The sequence below is a fragment of the Elgaria multicarinata genome, chromosome 3 (genome assembly GCF_023053635.1).
Source record: "Elgaria multicarinata webbii isolate HBS135686 ecotype San Diego chromosome 3, rElgMul1.1.pri, whole genome shotgun sequence".
In the NCBI taxonomy this organism is placed as follows: Eukaryota; Metazoa; Chordata; class Lepidosauria; order Squamata; family Anguidae; genus Elgaria; species Elgaria multicarinata.
In genome coordinates, this window is record NC_086173.1 from 81491612 (window position 1) to 81508231 (window position 16620).

General features: G+C 42.3%; 1 protein-coding gene across 1 annotated transcript in view; it reads right to left on the reverse strand.

Annotated features, from left to right (window-relative positions):
• FSTL4 (follistatin like 4) overlaps positions 1-16620 on the reverse strand; it is a 488847-nt gene that overhangs the window by 63548 nt on the left and 408679 nt on the right. Inside the window, exon 7 of the mRNA XM_063123302.1 lies at positions 1596-1762. Within this exon, the coding sequence (XP_062979372.1) occupies positions 1596-1762 (167 nt within the window). The remainder of the gene's footprint in view (positions 1-1595; positions 1763-16620) is intronic.

Consider the following 16620-nt stretch of genomic DNA (forward strand, 5'->3'; position numbering starts at 1 on the left):
CTGGATCTCTGTTAGCTTTTAGAAGAGCAACAGCGCAACTGAAACACGATATGTGGATTTTTAATTTTTAACTTTTTTTTTTACGATGCCTGAATATTCTCTAAGCTTGCATGCAGTTTTGATTGTGCCAGGAGCTGGGAGAGTTTCCTTGAAGTTAAAAGGTACAATTAATCTCCTGTTGCACTTCCAATTAACTAAATTGCTAACCTTATTGTGAAAAGTAGAAATGCAATTGAGTTGTTGCTTGAGGCATGCTAAAAAGGGTGGGGAATGAAGTAATTTAATTAACTGACTTCAAGTACATTAAGAAGCATAGTTCTTTTCTCTCCACTCCCTCAATACCTTAAAAAAAGATCATTGACTAGTGTGGATTTTTGTATCGCAAGAGATATAAGCACTATGTTCAGCTTTCAAATTGTCTCACACAGCCTTAGTCCAACACAGAGCATAATGATACAGAAGAGTGAATGCAAAGATTGCTAGTCTTTGTAATTGGCAAGAGTCCCACAGATGCTCAAAGAGGTCCTTTGGGAGTAGGCTGGTTCTAATATTAGCTTAGTGGAATGGTTGCAATGTCTGCATAACTGTTCCAATCATGTAGGTCATAGCAAGAAGATGCAGGTGAGAATATGATGTGGTTACTGCCAGCACCAGGGGCAGGGATGTTCCTGCTCTGCATCTTGGGGAGCTTGCAAGGCAAAGTAATTATATCTCAAGCTTCCACAAACCATGCCAAAAGAAACTTTATCAAATATCTCACTGGGATGGACAGGGCTGAGGGAAGTTCTAAGGGAGTTCTGGAGGGGAAATTCAGAGAAACATTCAGACTATTTACCCCATGGGTAGGCAACCTCCAGCCCACAGGCTTAATCCAGTTTATGGAGGCTGGGGCACCCTCTGCAGGCCCCTTCTCAAGCCCCCATCCTGGTGTAAAAGCTACCAGGGACTGAGGAGGAGACAATGTAGAAGAATCCCCTTGTTATCTCCACTTTGGAGAGCAGCAGCAGTGCACTCTACCAATGCTTGCAGAAGTTCCTGCAAGTGATGGCTGAGTGCACTCCACATCATGATAGTCCCCATAGCCATGCTCCCAAGGAGAGTCCAAAATTGCAGGCAGTTGTGTTGATTCATAGCAAGAAACCAGTTCTAGCAATTTTCATCTCTACCAGGAGCAGGCCTTTTGTAATGCTGATGTGTCTTCATGCCCATTCAAGACCAGGCCACCCCAAAATCTTAGCATTACAACAGGGATCATTACTGTTGCTATGAAAATTAATTCCCCCTCAGGTGCTGTGGGGGGTTGCTGCTAAGCTCAGAGGGAACAGGGAATCCTGAGGGGGGAGATGATGTCAGTGTCCCTGCTAATCAAAAAGTGTGGGTGCCATGCCTCACTGAGTCCCGGCTTCACTACACCACTGGCAATTGAGATTGCATTTCTCCTGAGGAAGAATGTATATGTTGGGAATCCTGGGAGATTTTAAAGAACATTTCCAGAAATAATTTCCTTGCACTAATTTGGTTTAGTCTTTCATCCTTTCTGTGTGGGCATATCAAGTTTCTTAAAAACAACTGTATATGTAAGGCTGAAGACTTACATTGATATCTTCCAAATCTAAAAAGTTCAACATAACTCCGTTGCGTTTCCAGATGATTGGAGGCCTCAGAGGTCCATGGATAGCGCAAGTCAATACAGTGCTCAGCCCAACAGTTACTGTGGTAATGCTGACCTTCTGCTCTTCGGAAAGTGTGAGTTGGACCACCTCTGTGAAAGTAATAAGAAAAAGTAATTAATATTGTTATAATCCACAAAAATGAACTTGGCATTTGCACTGATTGATTGGTGAGGTAAGATAAGAACTGCAAAAAAGGTCAATTTTAGAACAATAACGTGAAATGGGATACACCTCAACAAACCTATATTGCAACATAATCTTCTATTTCATGCTCCTTGGTTGTCAGACAATCTTTTGGGTATTTAGAAAAAGACAGTAATATCATCCATTCTCATTTGTATCCTGAAGAAATTGAATTCGTATTAAAGAGACTATAGAACAAACAAACTATAATAAGGTTTACATTTCCCCCCTCGAACTAGCAGGCAGGAATAAAAATACTAATTTGAAGTCTCCAGTAGGTACATCTGAACCACTTTGGGAATGTCTACACTAGTCGCTTTCCAGTACCAGTGAAGAGAAGAGGTACAAGTAATGAACATGTGATTTCACTCTCCTGAACTGTATTACACATGGTTTATTTAATTAATTGATTGATTTATATACCACTTACCATACACATTTTAAAAAAAACCATTTCTGTAGTAAGCACAGGGGGGCTGCTCAAGATTTACAGAAGCAACATTACAAAGGCAGCATAAATGATGTAGGCCAAGGGTAGGGAACTGTTATCCCCCAGGCCAGGTCCAGCCCACAGTCCATTCCTGTCCTGTCAGTGGCTTTTCCTACTCATCCCCACCTTCTCCTCCTTGGCCCTACCCACGTTGCCCAACCATGAATCCTTGGTCCACTGGGTTTCCATGAGCCTTTCTGCCTGAAAGCATGTTCCTCCCCACCAACAGTGTGTTTTCCCTCAGTAGAGTCTTGTTCCCACAATTGCCAGGCAATTTGAAATGGGGGGAAGTAGGAAGAAGAAGAGGCAGAGCAAAATTCTCCCTCAGTACTCAGCTGCAAGATGTGGCACATGGCCACGGGCCTGGGCGGAGAGGAAGGATGACTGTGAAGGGGGCGTCCCCAGCATCACAGAACGCAAGCATCTGCTCCTCCTTCTCTCTGGCATAGCAAACATGCTGTAGCTGTAAAACAGCCCTGTTCTGACACCAGGGAAAATGTTTTCTATTGAACCTGACTAGAAGAAAATGCTGTGATTGTATGTGTTGTGGGGGGATTGGTGCTTGCAGCTGTTCATGGAGAGGGGGACTTAGGAGGAGGAGATCTTTGCAGTGATGGAGTGAATACACACACACACACACACACACACACACACACAAACAGAATTGCTATTGCAAAAAGTCACTATCCAGACCAGGAGAAGCAATTTGCTTCCTGCCCACTTATCTCAAGAAATCAGAACATTCATCCTGCCAAAACAAAACTGACCTCTATCAAGAGCTCTTCAGGCTTGGAGGATTCAACTATTAATGGCTAGAGATCATGATGGCTATATACTGTTTCTAGGATCAGAGGCAACATGGATGCCAGTCAATGGGGAAACAAGATAAATGCATATGCAAATACAAATGATTCCCCCCCCCCGACTTTTGAAAAACAAATTTGCAAAGTGATGCAGAAATGGGACGGAATGAACTCAATATAAGAAAAATGAGAAACTGAGCATGATCAAACTTGACAAATTCGTCCATCCCTCATTCTGTCTTACAACACCAGGACTTTAGGCTTGAATGGCCTGACACCTTGCAAAACCTGGCATTTGGCATCAAGAGACTTGTGACAAGATGAGGGAATGGGACCCATAAGAGTCCCATTTCAAGGTACACCAGCAGGTAACGTGACCTACCCAGACGTTTGATCTGAGGACCAACCTGGGCTTTGAATGGTTACTCTGTATGGGGGCCTTCAAGGATTAGTTTTATACTAAGGTCTCTGATTGGCTGTTGCGGTGGCATGTTTTTTGTTGGCTTCACAGAGATGTGTCTTCACTTAAGTTTGACCATTTGCTAATTCTTTCATTTTCTTTTGGTAGAAGCACCAATGAGGTGTGTGGAAAATGCAACCTATATGGCATGAATGCGAAGATATCAGGAAATCCCCTCTTCACCAAGCTGAATCATTTTTGTCATCCTTGCGGAAGGGAGTAGCAGGCATGCAGTCCAGGCTCCTTTCCTCACCTTTGCTTACACAACATTCGAATGGGTTCAAAGAATTAAGAAGACATTTAAGGATGCCAAAAGGATCTAATTTTAGTCATGAAAATGACCAATGAGGCTTACATTTTGTAGTATTCCCTTGTCCAGTTTTTGATAGAATACAGTGAGATGAAGGTTGCCAATATTTCAGTGGAAAGGCTCCTAATACCTTCAGAAGTTCAGAATGGTGCAGGTCTTTCTTCCAGGATAGAGATGCAATGATAGGAAACGTTGACCCTGTTGAAATGCTACCTGCCATCAAGCTCTTATAATGGCACAGAAGACCGACCAGTAAAAGCTGGTAACCCCGATTGGGATATACAGCAAGGTGCAGACTAACCAAGCAGTCCTCCAAATTTCCTCTTACATTGAGAAATGACTTGTAGATCTTTTGCTTAGCTGATAACCATTCTAAATACCTTTGTATGAGCTGATGATTAACCATCATGGTTCTCCTTTCCTCGTTAATATTATATTCTGCACAGAGATAACATTTCTTAGGATCCTGACATCTGTCTGCTTTATGCCCTCAAAAACCACTATGGCAGAATTACCACTTGCAAAGCCAACTATTATAAAAGATGACAACAACCACTTAGCTTTGTGTGCCTGGCTATACCGACAGGTAAGGCACTTGATGGTAAAATTACTGTGGATGGTAGAGGGTTGTTATTAAGCATTTCAGCCAGGGACACCAAGGAGTTGTAGAGCAATCAGGATGTATAGTCAAAATCGCAACATTTACAGTTTTATCATTCCCTGGGTATCACTTCTTGGCTGAGCAACAGGGGCTTTGGCAAAAAGAAAAAAGGAAAAAGGCCTTGGAACGATGCTTCATCTAAATGCTCCAAACTGAGCTTTCAAGTTAACAGCCCATTAAGATGATTTTTGTTTTTGTTTCTTTAGGGAGGAGGTGGTTCACTCCCTTTGTTGGTACAATGTTGATCCAATCTCTGTTGCTGCCAAACAAACAAGCGTGCACGCGCACTAATTCCACTTGGCATGGCATCACTGGGATTCATGTACACTTCGTGCCTGCACATTTCTGTTGTTTGGCAACTGCTGGGTGGATATTACTCACTAAAAAGTGACTGCCATGTTAAAAGAGAAAAAGAGAAATAATAAACCTTGACATCGCTGAAATAAAAGCTTGGTAGGAATTTGCAGGAGCCTTATCACAATTGAATAACAAGAGTAATCAGGCCTGGAATCGAGCAGTTTCCCTTCAAAGTAGGCTTTTTTCAAGAGGCAATATTTTTGCCACATTGAAAGATTAAATAATTTTGTTCATTTTGACAACAATAGCCCTGCAGTAAGAAAAAAAAACACTACACCAGTTGAAGTGGAAGAACCAAACAAGCAACAGAGGCCTTTTAGTAGACAATGGGCTAAAAAAACCAACACACACACACTGCAACACACAACCCTGAGGTTCAGGTAACCTTCGATTTGTAGGGAAGAGAATAGAGAGAATACCTAGTTCTTCTTTATAAGTGTCAAGGCTGATTAGCCTTTAAGAGAAACTTTGATTAGGAATTGAATCACTGGATAATCTGATCACATACCCTTTGCTGCCTTGCAATTCTTTCCCTTTACTTATGTCCAGAGAAATTAAGTATCCACACTGAAAAACTGATCACTGAAACTGACACAGCGTGGACCTGATTTAGGGGCAAAGTACTACTTTTTTTTATCAATGCTCCAGTTGACATCAGAAAAGATAGGTCAAATTATTGACCTTTTCTCTCGCAAATGGTAGTGGCATGTTGCTAGCCTCTCAGTGGATGGTATCCATTTTTCATTTCAAGTAGCAAAGCACTGCTTGTTGCTTAGGGTTCACAGATGGGTACACTTAACTAGAGCACATGGAAACAGACATTCCAGTAAACTGATAATATCAGATTTAGCCAAGCTGAAAGAGTATAGTGATGGATACATAAAAGTTGCAGGGGCCCATCAGGGCCAGACCACTGGGCATAAATCTGGGGCCTCGCAGCCTAGAGGGCCCCTAAATGCAGTGAGCACACATACATTCACACCTTTAAAAAACTTTCCAGGCAAGGACCCACGTATCCCATTGATACATTCACCTTGCTTTCATCAGGCATGCCAAGGAGTAAGCTGCCATTGTGCCTGGCATCTTCATTTCTCCATAGAGCCTCTATGTGGCCCCACATGGTCCCAGAGGCATGCTGGGGAAATCAGGAAGCCAGCGGTATCTGGGCCTTGGAGCATATACTCAGAGGCCGCGGCATGTACACATTTGGCTGTGTAGCTCACACTTTGTGAAGAGCTCATTGCCAATGTATTGGTTCTGTTTTCTACAGGCATTATTAACAAGAGTCAAACTAGAAATGACCATGCCATTGCAGCAAGCTATCCAGAAATAGGGACAAATCTATTGAAACCATTCACCTTTCATTATGGGTGGGGTAAGGTGCAGATTATGGAATGCAGCTGAAGGCAGATTTGTCATAGTGAATTCAAGAGAACAGAAATTCATACTTTTGGGCTGATAGCCAGCTACAAAACACTGTCTGACTGAGTCAGGCATAGGACTCTCTGCAAAATGTTGCCCTGGAAGCTGTTGTTACTTCTGTTCATGGAGATAAACTCCCTAAGTTCTGGATATCTGGGCAAATTGTCTCTTTGCTTCCTCTGTTTTTACTCACACATCTTTGCAACTGTATTGGGGTTGAACTGTCACAGTTTATAACATTTCACACTTTATGCTGCCATTTGAACATTGGTTATATACGCTACAAAAGTAGGTATTTGTTGCCAAAGTATACTTTCCATTTTAATGAAAGCACTGCTGTATTTGGAATGTACTTGAGAGAATAAAGAACAAGTAATTAGCATAACATGTAACATTTAGTGGCTCTAATGAGGATTGCTTTCTTTTGAACAGATATAAAGTAAGTGCATACTTATCGGATTTTATGTCTTTTAATGATGTTTCCTTAATCCTGTTTCTCTCACTGGATTCTATGAAACACTTCTCAAATCTATCAGCAGGCTCTTTATGCACATACTTTTGAATGCTCTGTTCTAGTGAAATTATATTATTTATATTAAACCAAACATTATTTAGTTTCTAAGAATGACAGATTAGCAATACAATAATATTTCTGCTCTCAGCAAAAGAATAAAATATCATTTCCAGTCCCTGGTAAAATAATAGCAATAGTTTGAGAATTATAGTAGTCTAACAGTGGTGATCAATTTAGGAACTAACAAAACAATGACTCACTTTTGATTTAACACAGTACTGTTTGAGAAAACATAGTTGAGTAAAGTTGGATGAAAAGATTTAAAAAATGCTATTATGATCTCACCAAACAACATCTCCTCACAGCTCTGTATGCTGAGGGCTACACTAGACATGATGTTATTTGTGTGAATGAAATTAATGTGCACTTCTTTGCTGTTATATAATAATAATAATAATAATAATAATAATAATAATAATAATAATAATTTTATTTGTTACCTGCCTCTCCCTCCGGATCGAGGCGGGGCACAACACAAAGAAAAACACCACAAAGTACATAAAACTAATTCAAACATTTAAAACCAGTGCATCATTAAAAGGGCATTTTAAACCACTTTATGAACCTGAGGTGAGGGACAAACACCACCTTTCTACAAACTATGTGGAGAAAGGGGTTAAACAGGAATAATTTCAGGAATACAATAATGCACTGTGGATTATATGTGCTGATGGTAAATTAATGTCAGAACTGGTGTTATATGTATATAACTGCATATGATAAATGCCAAGGAGACACGTGGGATTTTTGTGGTAGTAAAACAAACTGAATACAAATTTATTTCAATGCTCACAAACTTTGTTTCATAATAAAACTTTTCAGACCCTTGTTAAAACTTCTCATCTAATCCTCTCTCTCTTCTCATACACACTTTCTTTTCTCTCACACCTTCACTCATGAACTTTCTTTATTATCAGGATTTTTTAATATACACTAACTGACTATCTGCACACTACACTCAAAAGACAACCCTCTTTACTCTCTCCTCGAACCAAAGTACTTTAAAAACACCCTCCTTATCACTTCAGTCATTCTCTTATATACCCTCCTCCCCTCTCCCAAGATATTCAATCTCTACTCACTCAGGTCAACATTCTAAACACAATAGACATTCTTTAGGGAACTGACTTGTGAGGTGTAATGCCACAGGCGCTTCCCTTAAAATGCAAACAGCTGCAGAGAACTCATTTTTGTTAGGATTTGTGGCAGGAAGAGAAAGAATTAAATAGCTTGTTGCTCCCAACTAGAGTCCCAAGGCTATTTAGGCTTCCACCTGGCTGCTATTTACATAACAACATCAATTGTACTCATGCACTTAATATCTAGGAGCCATAGCTCACATTCCTTTTAAGATGTAGCAAGCAGCTACAGGGCCCAAACCAGATCAGGACCTTAGCACAGGAGTAGAGGGACTTTAACCTTCCAACACTCTCACACACTGTGGTCCAAATTTGGAATTTGTCCCTATGCCCGAAATTTAGACCTATTAAAGCAGTGGATCAAAATGGATCAAATAGATCATTGTGAAGGAGAGGATTAAAGCCCACCATCCCATCCCCATGGTAGGGCTCCTTTGCTTACTCTAGAGTAAAGATGTTTTAGTCAATAGGGAGAAAATATGCATTAAAAGGCATGTTTTTTAAAAAATGCACCCACAAATGCACACTTTCCCTGCTTGAGCATTAACAATAAAAAGCTTGAAATTGGGGAATGCGAAAGAGGCAGACTGAGCTTTGAGGTGGAACTCAGGCAGTTTTGACAAGCTGAAGCCTCACTGGTTCTCCCAGCAATGCTAACAGTTCTTTCTCTTCAAATTGGACTTGTACTAGACAGTCCTTAAAAACAGAGGACAATCCTCCAACAGCCCTTGAAACAGAGGATTGGAGAAAGAGTACACATGGCCACCCTAGGGGCCCAGCACAACTTAGATGGAGACAGCCATTTTTGGCAGAAGATTTGGAGCTCCATTAAAGGGCAGCAGATTATCATCCGTTTCATTTTGCTGGTTGATTTATACATTTTTTTTTAAAAAAAATTTGGCGAGTGTATTCTTAAGATAAAGTGCATGTGACTATTTTTATTGACTAGCCACTTGGATGATTGAAATTTAAATTAAAAGATAAAACTATCAAATATATAGAGTTTGGGTGCAGTTTACATTTGGCAGAAGACAAGCAGCAGCAACAAAGTCAAACAAGAGGATAATATGTACAGAAAACAATTGTTTTGATGACTGATTTAAATGAAATGGTTGAACTTCCTTGTATCCTGTAAGATGTTGTACGAACTGTATGTTGACGTGATAGTGAGATAGAGTACTCTGTAAACAAATTACTTTGTCACAGCAAAAGCTACAGTATGTATTGATTTGTAGACATCGCTAGTCTGGGCTAGTACAAAACACGGAACATCTTCGCTGGCCACCTTTGGGCAACGGGCAGGTTTTTGAAGGACAGCAAGCTTGCAATGCCTAAATAATGTTAATGGATTAATTCATATTTCTGGAGCTCTCTGCCTAAGAATAAAACTGATTACAGATGACGTTTGTGAAAGAAGAATTGTGTAGAAATTTTAATCATTCCTGCCTTTGGCTCCAAAAATATATGATCAGGGAATAAAAGCGGTTTTGGAGGTGGCAAAAAACGACTGCAAGAAAAAATAAATAAAGGGCAAGTTATTCATATAAATCATGCTGTTCTTTTGTTTATCATCCTGCTCTGAAAACTGAAACTGCTACCTAAGAAACTAAGGGGATATAGTGCCTAGTAGTTATCAGTAATCTCCTTTCAAACTTTTATTTAATTATATGACTATACTATGATTTTATTGTAATAGCAATAATCCTATTGATGTCCCATTCATTTTGGTCCACTAATGCACTAATAGTTTCCCGGGCCAAAAAGTAGCAAGCTTGAGACCAGATGCCAGAAGTAAAGTAACTATAATTCCTATAGTTATTTTTACTTCTGTAACCCTGCTAAGAATGTCCAAACATAAACTTATTTCTCAATTGTAGTAGTTTCACTGATCCAACAAACATAAGGGACTATCTTTTCTCCCTGTCAACTTAAACTCATAGGGAGAGATCCAGTGTTGCACACTGGGGATTTTGCTGATGCAATGGGATTTGATCTTCCTCTTCCTCCCCATCCCTTCCTACAGTCTGCTCCAGAGGGACTCCCAACTCTAGAGCAGACGGAGGGACTTGGGAGGCCGTTGGAAAAGGGGAAACTAGCCCTCTCCATTCCACTGATGGAAGTGGTTCTGATGGTGCGACATGCTAATTGGATACAATCCATGGATTTCAAACCAATAGCACACACTGCTTCATATACATTTGGTGCAGCCATATGAGACATTATTCAAAATAGCATTCTGAACTAGAATTGTTATGACTGATCATTGAGTGTTTAGAAAATATGATATTACCTTATATTCTTAAGACATGACAGACCAATTCAACTGACTAGCCTGTTCCTTTTCTTTCTACAACAGTGTTCATCAAGCTGGTGCCCTCCAGATGTGTTGGACTATAACTCCCACCCTAGTCAGCATGGGGATCCTGGGAGATGTAGTCCAGCACATCTGAGAAGAGCCAGCTTGGGGAAGATGGTCTTATAATGTACCTACACAATCTCCTGTATCTCTTTTAATCAACAAGCCCAATCTGCACAGAAATAGATCTAATTTTGTAGGTTTCAAAACAACAACCACAACAATACTAGAACGACACGTCTCAGTCCAGAAAATGCAGCCATGGGTCTCAAATCTGTTGCCAATTAAAAAGAGAATGACCTGGTTTGCATGATATGACAGCGTACCAAAGGTTAATTTATCCTCAAAGAGCTGCAGTGCATGCCGGCCGTCATGGACATGCAACTCCCAACCAGGGATGTCATGTTGTGCAAACCTGGCCAGCGGAGGTTATTTGAGGTTTAAGTAACAGATTGTGGATTATGTGAGGGATGTTTAACCTTCGAACAACCTCAGCTGGCTGAGGGTTAAACAACCCTGGCATAATCCATAATCTGTTGTTTAAACCTCAAACAACTCCTGCTGGCCAGATTCGTATGACACAACAACCCCCTAGTTGGAGGTTGCATATTCATAATGGCAGCCAGCCGTGCCAAAGTAACTGAAGGGTAAATTAACCCTTGATGGGCTGTCATGTAATGCAAACTGGACCAGTATATCCAAATGTATTTAGGGAAGGTTCTAAGAAATTTTTTTGAGAAATCTAGTAGAGTTTGAAACACATATAACTACCCTGCAAGTTCTTGCCTCCAACTTCATGTGATTCTAAATTACATGGCCTTGTTAAGTTTTCAGTTCACATTAAAGTCCAGAAACCCTTGCGTATTTCACTTCCCCCATCTTTTCTTTTTTCTTTTTAACTCAGAGGATCTTTAACAGGAACTTCATTGACTTCAGCAGCAAGCCCTGCATGCTAATTTAGTCAGGTAGTACTGCTTGTGCTATTTTATCATGGAAATCTTTCCTCTGCTGTCATCTGCAGCCCACCAACAGCAATCATAATTTCACAATGAAGACATGTATAATTGAGGTCATTACCGGGAGCAACCTGGAATGAGCATCTACAGAACAAAACTCATTGATTTAGCATGGCGTAGAGATAATTTACATAGCAAATGTCGGTCATAGACTCTACTTTTCTTTTGCTATAGGAATATGCAGAGAACTCCATTTTCATTTTGAAAATGCCTTTTGTATCTTTAATTAGATCTTTTCAGTTTAAACTCTAGACATATCATTTTGCAGTGTATTGTTACTAGTTTTTAATTCATCTTACATTTGCTCACAGATAGATTTCAGTGCTTGTAACAGTGAAAGAGTTTTTTTTAGGGTATCAGGCATGAATGTTCTTAAAAGATAAAAATTGTTCTGTATCTTTTATTTACTAGGAGTATCATCAGAAACTAAAAACATATACTGTCTGTAGTTAGTGAAGGGAGAATTAGTTAATTAAGAAGCCAGAATATTTTGTCTCAAAACCACCTTCAATGTATTTCTTGCAGGTTAAGAAGGAAACATTGTAGCCCCTACTAAATAGCCAGCTTTTGACATCTTTAAAAAGAATGGTGTTAAATCATATTGATTTCAACAGGAGATGTAAACATGTATTTCACACTCCCCTTGAAACCATTGGGGCTTAAAAGGTACTTGCATCTTACTAAATAAGTCCTGTCCTAGTTTAAGACACACAAACCTAAATCTCCCATCCTCAGTGCCTTCTGTATCATCCATCAGTAAAACACACTCCTAATAGTTCTTTATCTCCTTAGATCTGAAACTTAAAGTTGCTCACCTCACTGGGAATACTCTGAACTGGCTTCAATTAGTTCAGTGGTCAATTAATCGATAGTTTCTGTTTGTCTAAGTGGAATTCAGGAAAAAAGATGAGAAGGAGAAAATAAATTCTCTGATCTGTTTGCATAAAGTTAAAAACAGTTCAGAATATCTCTTACCAATCACCATCTCTTCTTGAGAATTCCCCAAGTCTTGCTCTGGATAGAAGAAAGAAAGAAAGAAAGACCTGGGGCTGTCTATACATGGGAAAGCCCCATGGTGGCTGCAAATCTGTGCTGCGTCACTTATATGACGCAGCCACAGCTTTGCAGCCACTGCAGAGCTTTCCCGCGAAGCTGTACATTTAAAAAGTCAGGGACTTTTTCATTGGAAGTGAGGTCAATACGGCTTTTCTGTTGTATGACATCACTCTGGAGTCCATCTGGGGGGTGGTCCTGGTGGAAGGCGACTGGTGATTGGTTGCCTTCCACCAGGAAGAGGGCGGGGTTGGGGTTGGCTCCAGTACCCAGATGGCTGCCCACACTTCCTCCTCAGCGTCAGGATTACCTGCTGCTGCCGCAGGTGAGTAAAACTGTGGGGGGTTGGAGGGAGGTTACACCATGCATAATTTTGTACACCTCTATTATGTCTCCCCCTTACTCATCTTTTTATTTTTTCCAGGCTAAACCCCTTCCCCCCAGCTTTTGTAACCTTCCCTTATAGGGGAATTGCTTCAATCTTTTGAAACATTTTAGTTGCCCTTTCTGCACTATTTCCAACTCTATAATGTCCTTTTTTAGGTGTGGGGACCAAAACTGTACACAATATTTCAAGTGTGGTTGCACTAGAAATAAATACAATCTTGGCCATTTTATTTTCAATTCCTTTCCTACGCCTAACATGGAAGCTGTATGTTAGGTCTTCCAAGATGCACAAGATATTATTTTCTGCCTCTCTGAATTATTTTTTTCTAGTAGAAGTGCAGATTAATCTGCAGAGCTATGTCATTATCGCTCAATAAAGCAATGCTGGTAAATTCAGGGGAGGAATAGGAAATACACCTCCTGGAGGCTGCCATTATTTGATAACCTCTTTAAAAAAGGCAGTAATCAGACCACTCCTGAAAAAGCCTAACCTGGACCTGGAGGATGTTAACAACTACAGGCCGGTGGCTAATAGCCCCTTCCTGGGCATGGTGCTTGAGTGGGTGGTTGCAGGACAACTCCAGGCACTCTTGAATGAAACGGATTATCTAGAGCCATTTCAATTGGGCTGTAGGCCTGGTTTTGGAATGGAAACTGCCTTGGTCGCCCTGTGGGATGACCTTTGCTGGGAGAGGGACAGGGGGAGTGCCGCCCCGTTGATTCTCTTGGGCCTCTCAGTGGCTTTCGATACCATTGACCATGGTATCCTTGTGGATAGGTTGTCTGGACTGGGAGTTGGAGGGACTGTGTTGCAGTGGCTCCGCTCCTACTTGGATGGCCAATTCCAGAAGGTGGTGCTGGGGGATTATTGCTCTGTGCTGTGGCTCCTAAGCCATGGGGTTCCACAGGGCTCTATTTTATCCCCTACACTGTTTAGCATTTACATGAAACTGCTGGGAGAGGTTATCCAGAGATGTGGGTTGAGATGTCATCAATATTTATTTATTTATTTATTTCATTTCTATACCGCCCAATAGCTGAAGCTCTCTGGGCAGTTCACAAAAATATGTGGATGACACCAAGCTCTGTCTCACCTTTTCATCAAACCCAGGTGAGGCAGTGGATGTTCTGAATCAGTGCTTGAGCACGGTTATGGACTGGATGAGGGCCAATAAACTGAGACTCAATCCAGACAAGACGGGGGTACTGTTAGTGGGTGGTTCACTTGTCCGGCTAGGTGATGTTCACCCTGTTCTGGATGGGCTGTACTCCCTCTAAAGGATCGTGTTTATAGTTTGGGGGTGCTCTTGGATCCAGAACTGTCACTTGAGGCACAGGTGAACTCAGTGACAAAGAGCACCTTTTATCAGCTTAGGCTGATATACCAACTGCGCCCTTATCTGGACAGAGATAGCCTAGCTACAGTTATCCATGCTCTGATAACCTCTCATTTGGATTACTGCAATGCGTTATACGTGGGGCTGCCTTTGAAAATGGTCCAGAATCTTGAACTGGTACAAAACAGGGCAGCACGTCTACTAACAGGGAGTGGCCAACAAGACCACATCATGCCAATCCTTTTCCAGCTTCATTGGCTGCCAGTCCAGGTCCGGGCCCTATTCAAAGTGCTGGTATTAACATTTAAAGCCCTAAACGGCTTGGGGCCAGGCTATCTGAAGGAACGCCTCCTCCCATATGTACCTGCCCGGACCCTAAGGTCATCCTCAGGGGTCCTTCTCCGCGAGCCCCTGCCAAAGGAAGTGAGGCAGGTGGCTACCAGGAGGAGGGCCTTCTCTGCTGTGGCACCCTGGCTATGGAATGAGCACCCTAAGGAGATTCACCAGGCACCTTTCAGACACCAGGTGAAGACCTTTTTATTCTCTCAGTATTTTAGCAATCTATGAATTTAATTTTAACTTGGCTGTTTTAAATTTGTATTTCTGCACTGCTGCTGATTTTATCCTGCTTGTGCTTTTATATTGTATTTTATATCATGTTTTTATTTATACTTTGAATGATTTTATTTTTGTGAACTTCAGCTATTGGGCAGTATAAAAATGCAATAACTAAATAACTAAATAACTAATAACCAAGAGACCATGCTGGGGTGCAGATACCAATGTACACAATTGGTATCTGCTGAGCAATAGCAGCTGCTCTTCCTGAATCCATTTTATCCTGAATCCATTCCTTGTGTCCACCAAGTAACCCCCTTCAGTATATGCAGGATCCCCTTTATTCTTTATACAGTGATGGCAGTGAGTTATTGAATCCAGCCCCTTGTGCTCACTGCCACTATAATAAGCTATATCGGACCTGGCTGAGATCATTATTATGAATTATAATATCCCCCAAATCCAACACAGTGCCTCAGTTCTCACCAACAGCAGATGAAATGGTACTGCACCATTTCAGACTGCAGGTGATCAAATGTTCCTCCATATAAGAACAGTTCCCTACAAACAATTTGTGATTGATGCTAGTACTTGAACACCCCCAAGGGTTGATTGTATTTGGTTCAAAAATTCAGGAATAAAGTCCAAACATTACAGACAATTATGGGAGATTGTTTCCCAAAGTGGCCTCAGCTTGTGCTATTGAATATTTTGGGAAAAACAGTAAAAGAAAAACGAAACATTTCAGTGAAGCATTGTCTGACAGGTGTATGAATGCTTAAGTGTCAAATTTTGGAGAAATGTAAACTTGCCAACACTGGATGAATGGCATAGACAGATTTGGGGCCTTGCTAGACCTACCTGAAAATCAGTGCTTCAGGCGCGGCGAGGCCGCACTACAATTAGCACGGGCCGTCACGCCTATTTACACGTCAGATGCGATGAAGCCCCGTCGTGTTCGCCATTTTTTTTTTTTTTTTTGCTAAAGGGACTGCAAGCGCAGGAGTGCACCACCGGAAAAGTAAGGTTTTTTTTTTAAAAAAAAAAACACTAGGGTCCCCCTGGTCTCTGTCCCCCGATTTCCCCCCATGACCTCCCCTGGCCTCTGATCCCCCCCTGTCCCCACCTCCTGTGTCCTGCCGGTGCTGCCGTCCCCAGCCGCTCTGTCCTGCTCCCTCCATCGCCGCCACTGTCCCCAGTCGGCATTTCCTGTTGTTGCCATGTCCGGCCTATGATGCCTGCTGTTGCCATGTCCTGCAGGCCGGAAATGGCAACAACAGGAAACGCCGGCTGGGGACAGTGGTGGTGGCAGCGGGACAGAGCGGCTGGGGATATCTGCGGCGGCAGCGGGACAGAGCGGCTGGGGACATCGGTGGCGGCAGCGGGACAGAGCGGCTGGGGATATTGCCGGTGGCAGCGGGACAGAGTGGCTGGGGACAACAGCAGCGGCAGCAGGACAGAGCGGCTGGGGACATCGGCGGCGGCAGCGGGACAGAGTGGCTGGGGACAACGGCGGCGGCAGCAGGACAAAGCGGCTGGGGATATTGGCAGCGGCAGCAGGAAAGAGCAGCTGGGGACAACAGCAGCGGCAGCAGGACAGACCAGCTGGGGACAACGGCGACGGCAGCGGGACAGAGCGGCTGGGGACAACAGCAGCGGCAGCAGGACAGAGCGGCTGGGGACATCGGCGACGGCAGCGGGACAGAGCGGCTGGGGACAACAGCAGCGGCAGCAGGACAGAGCGGCTGGGGACATTGGTGGCGGCAGCGGGACAGAGTGGCTGGGGACAACGGCGGCGGCAGTGGGACAGAACGGCTGGGGACATTGGCGGTGGCGGCAGG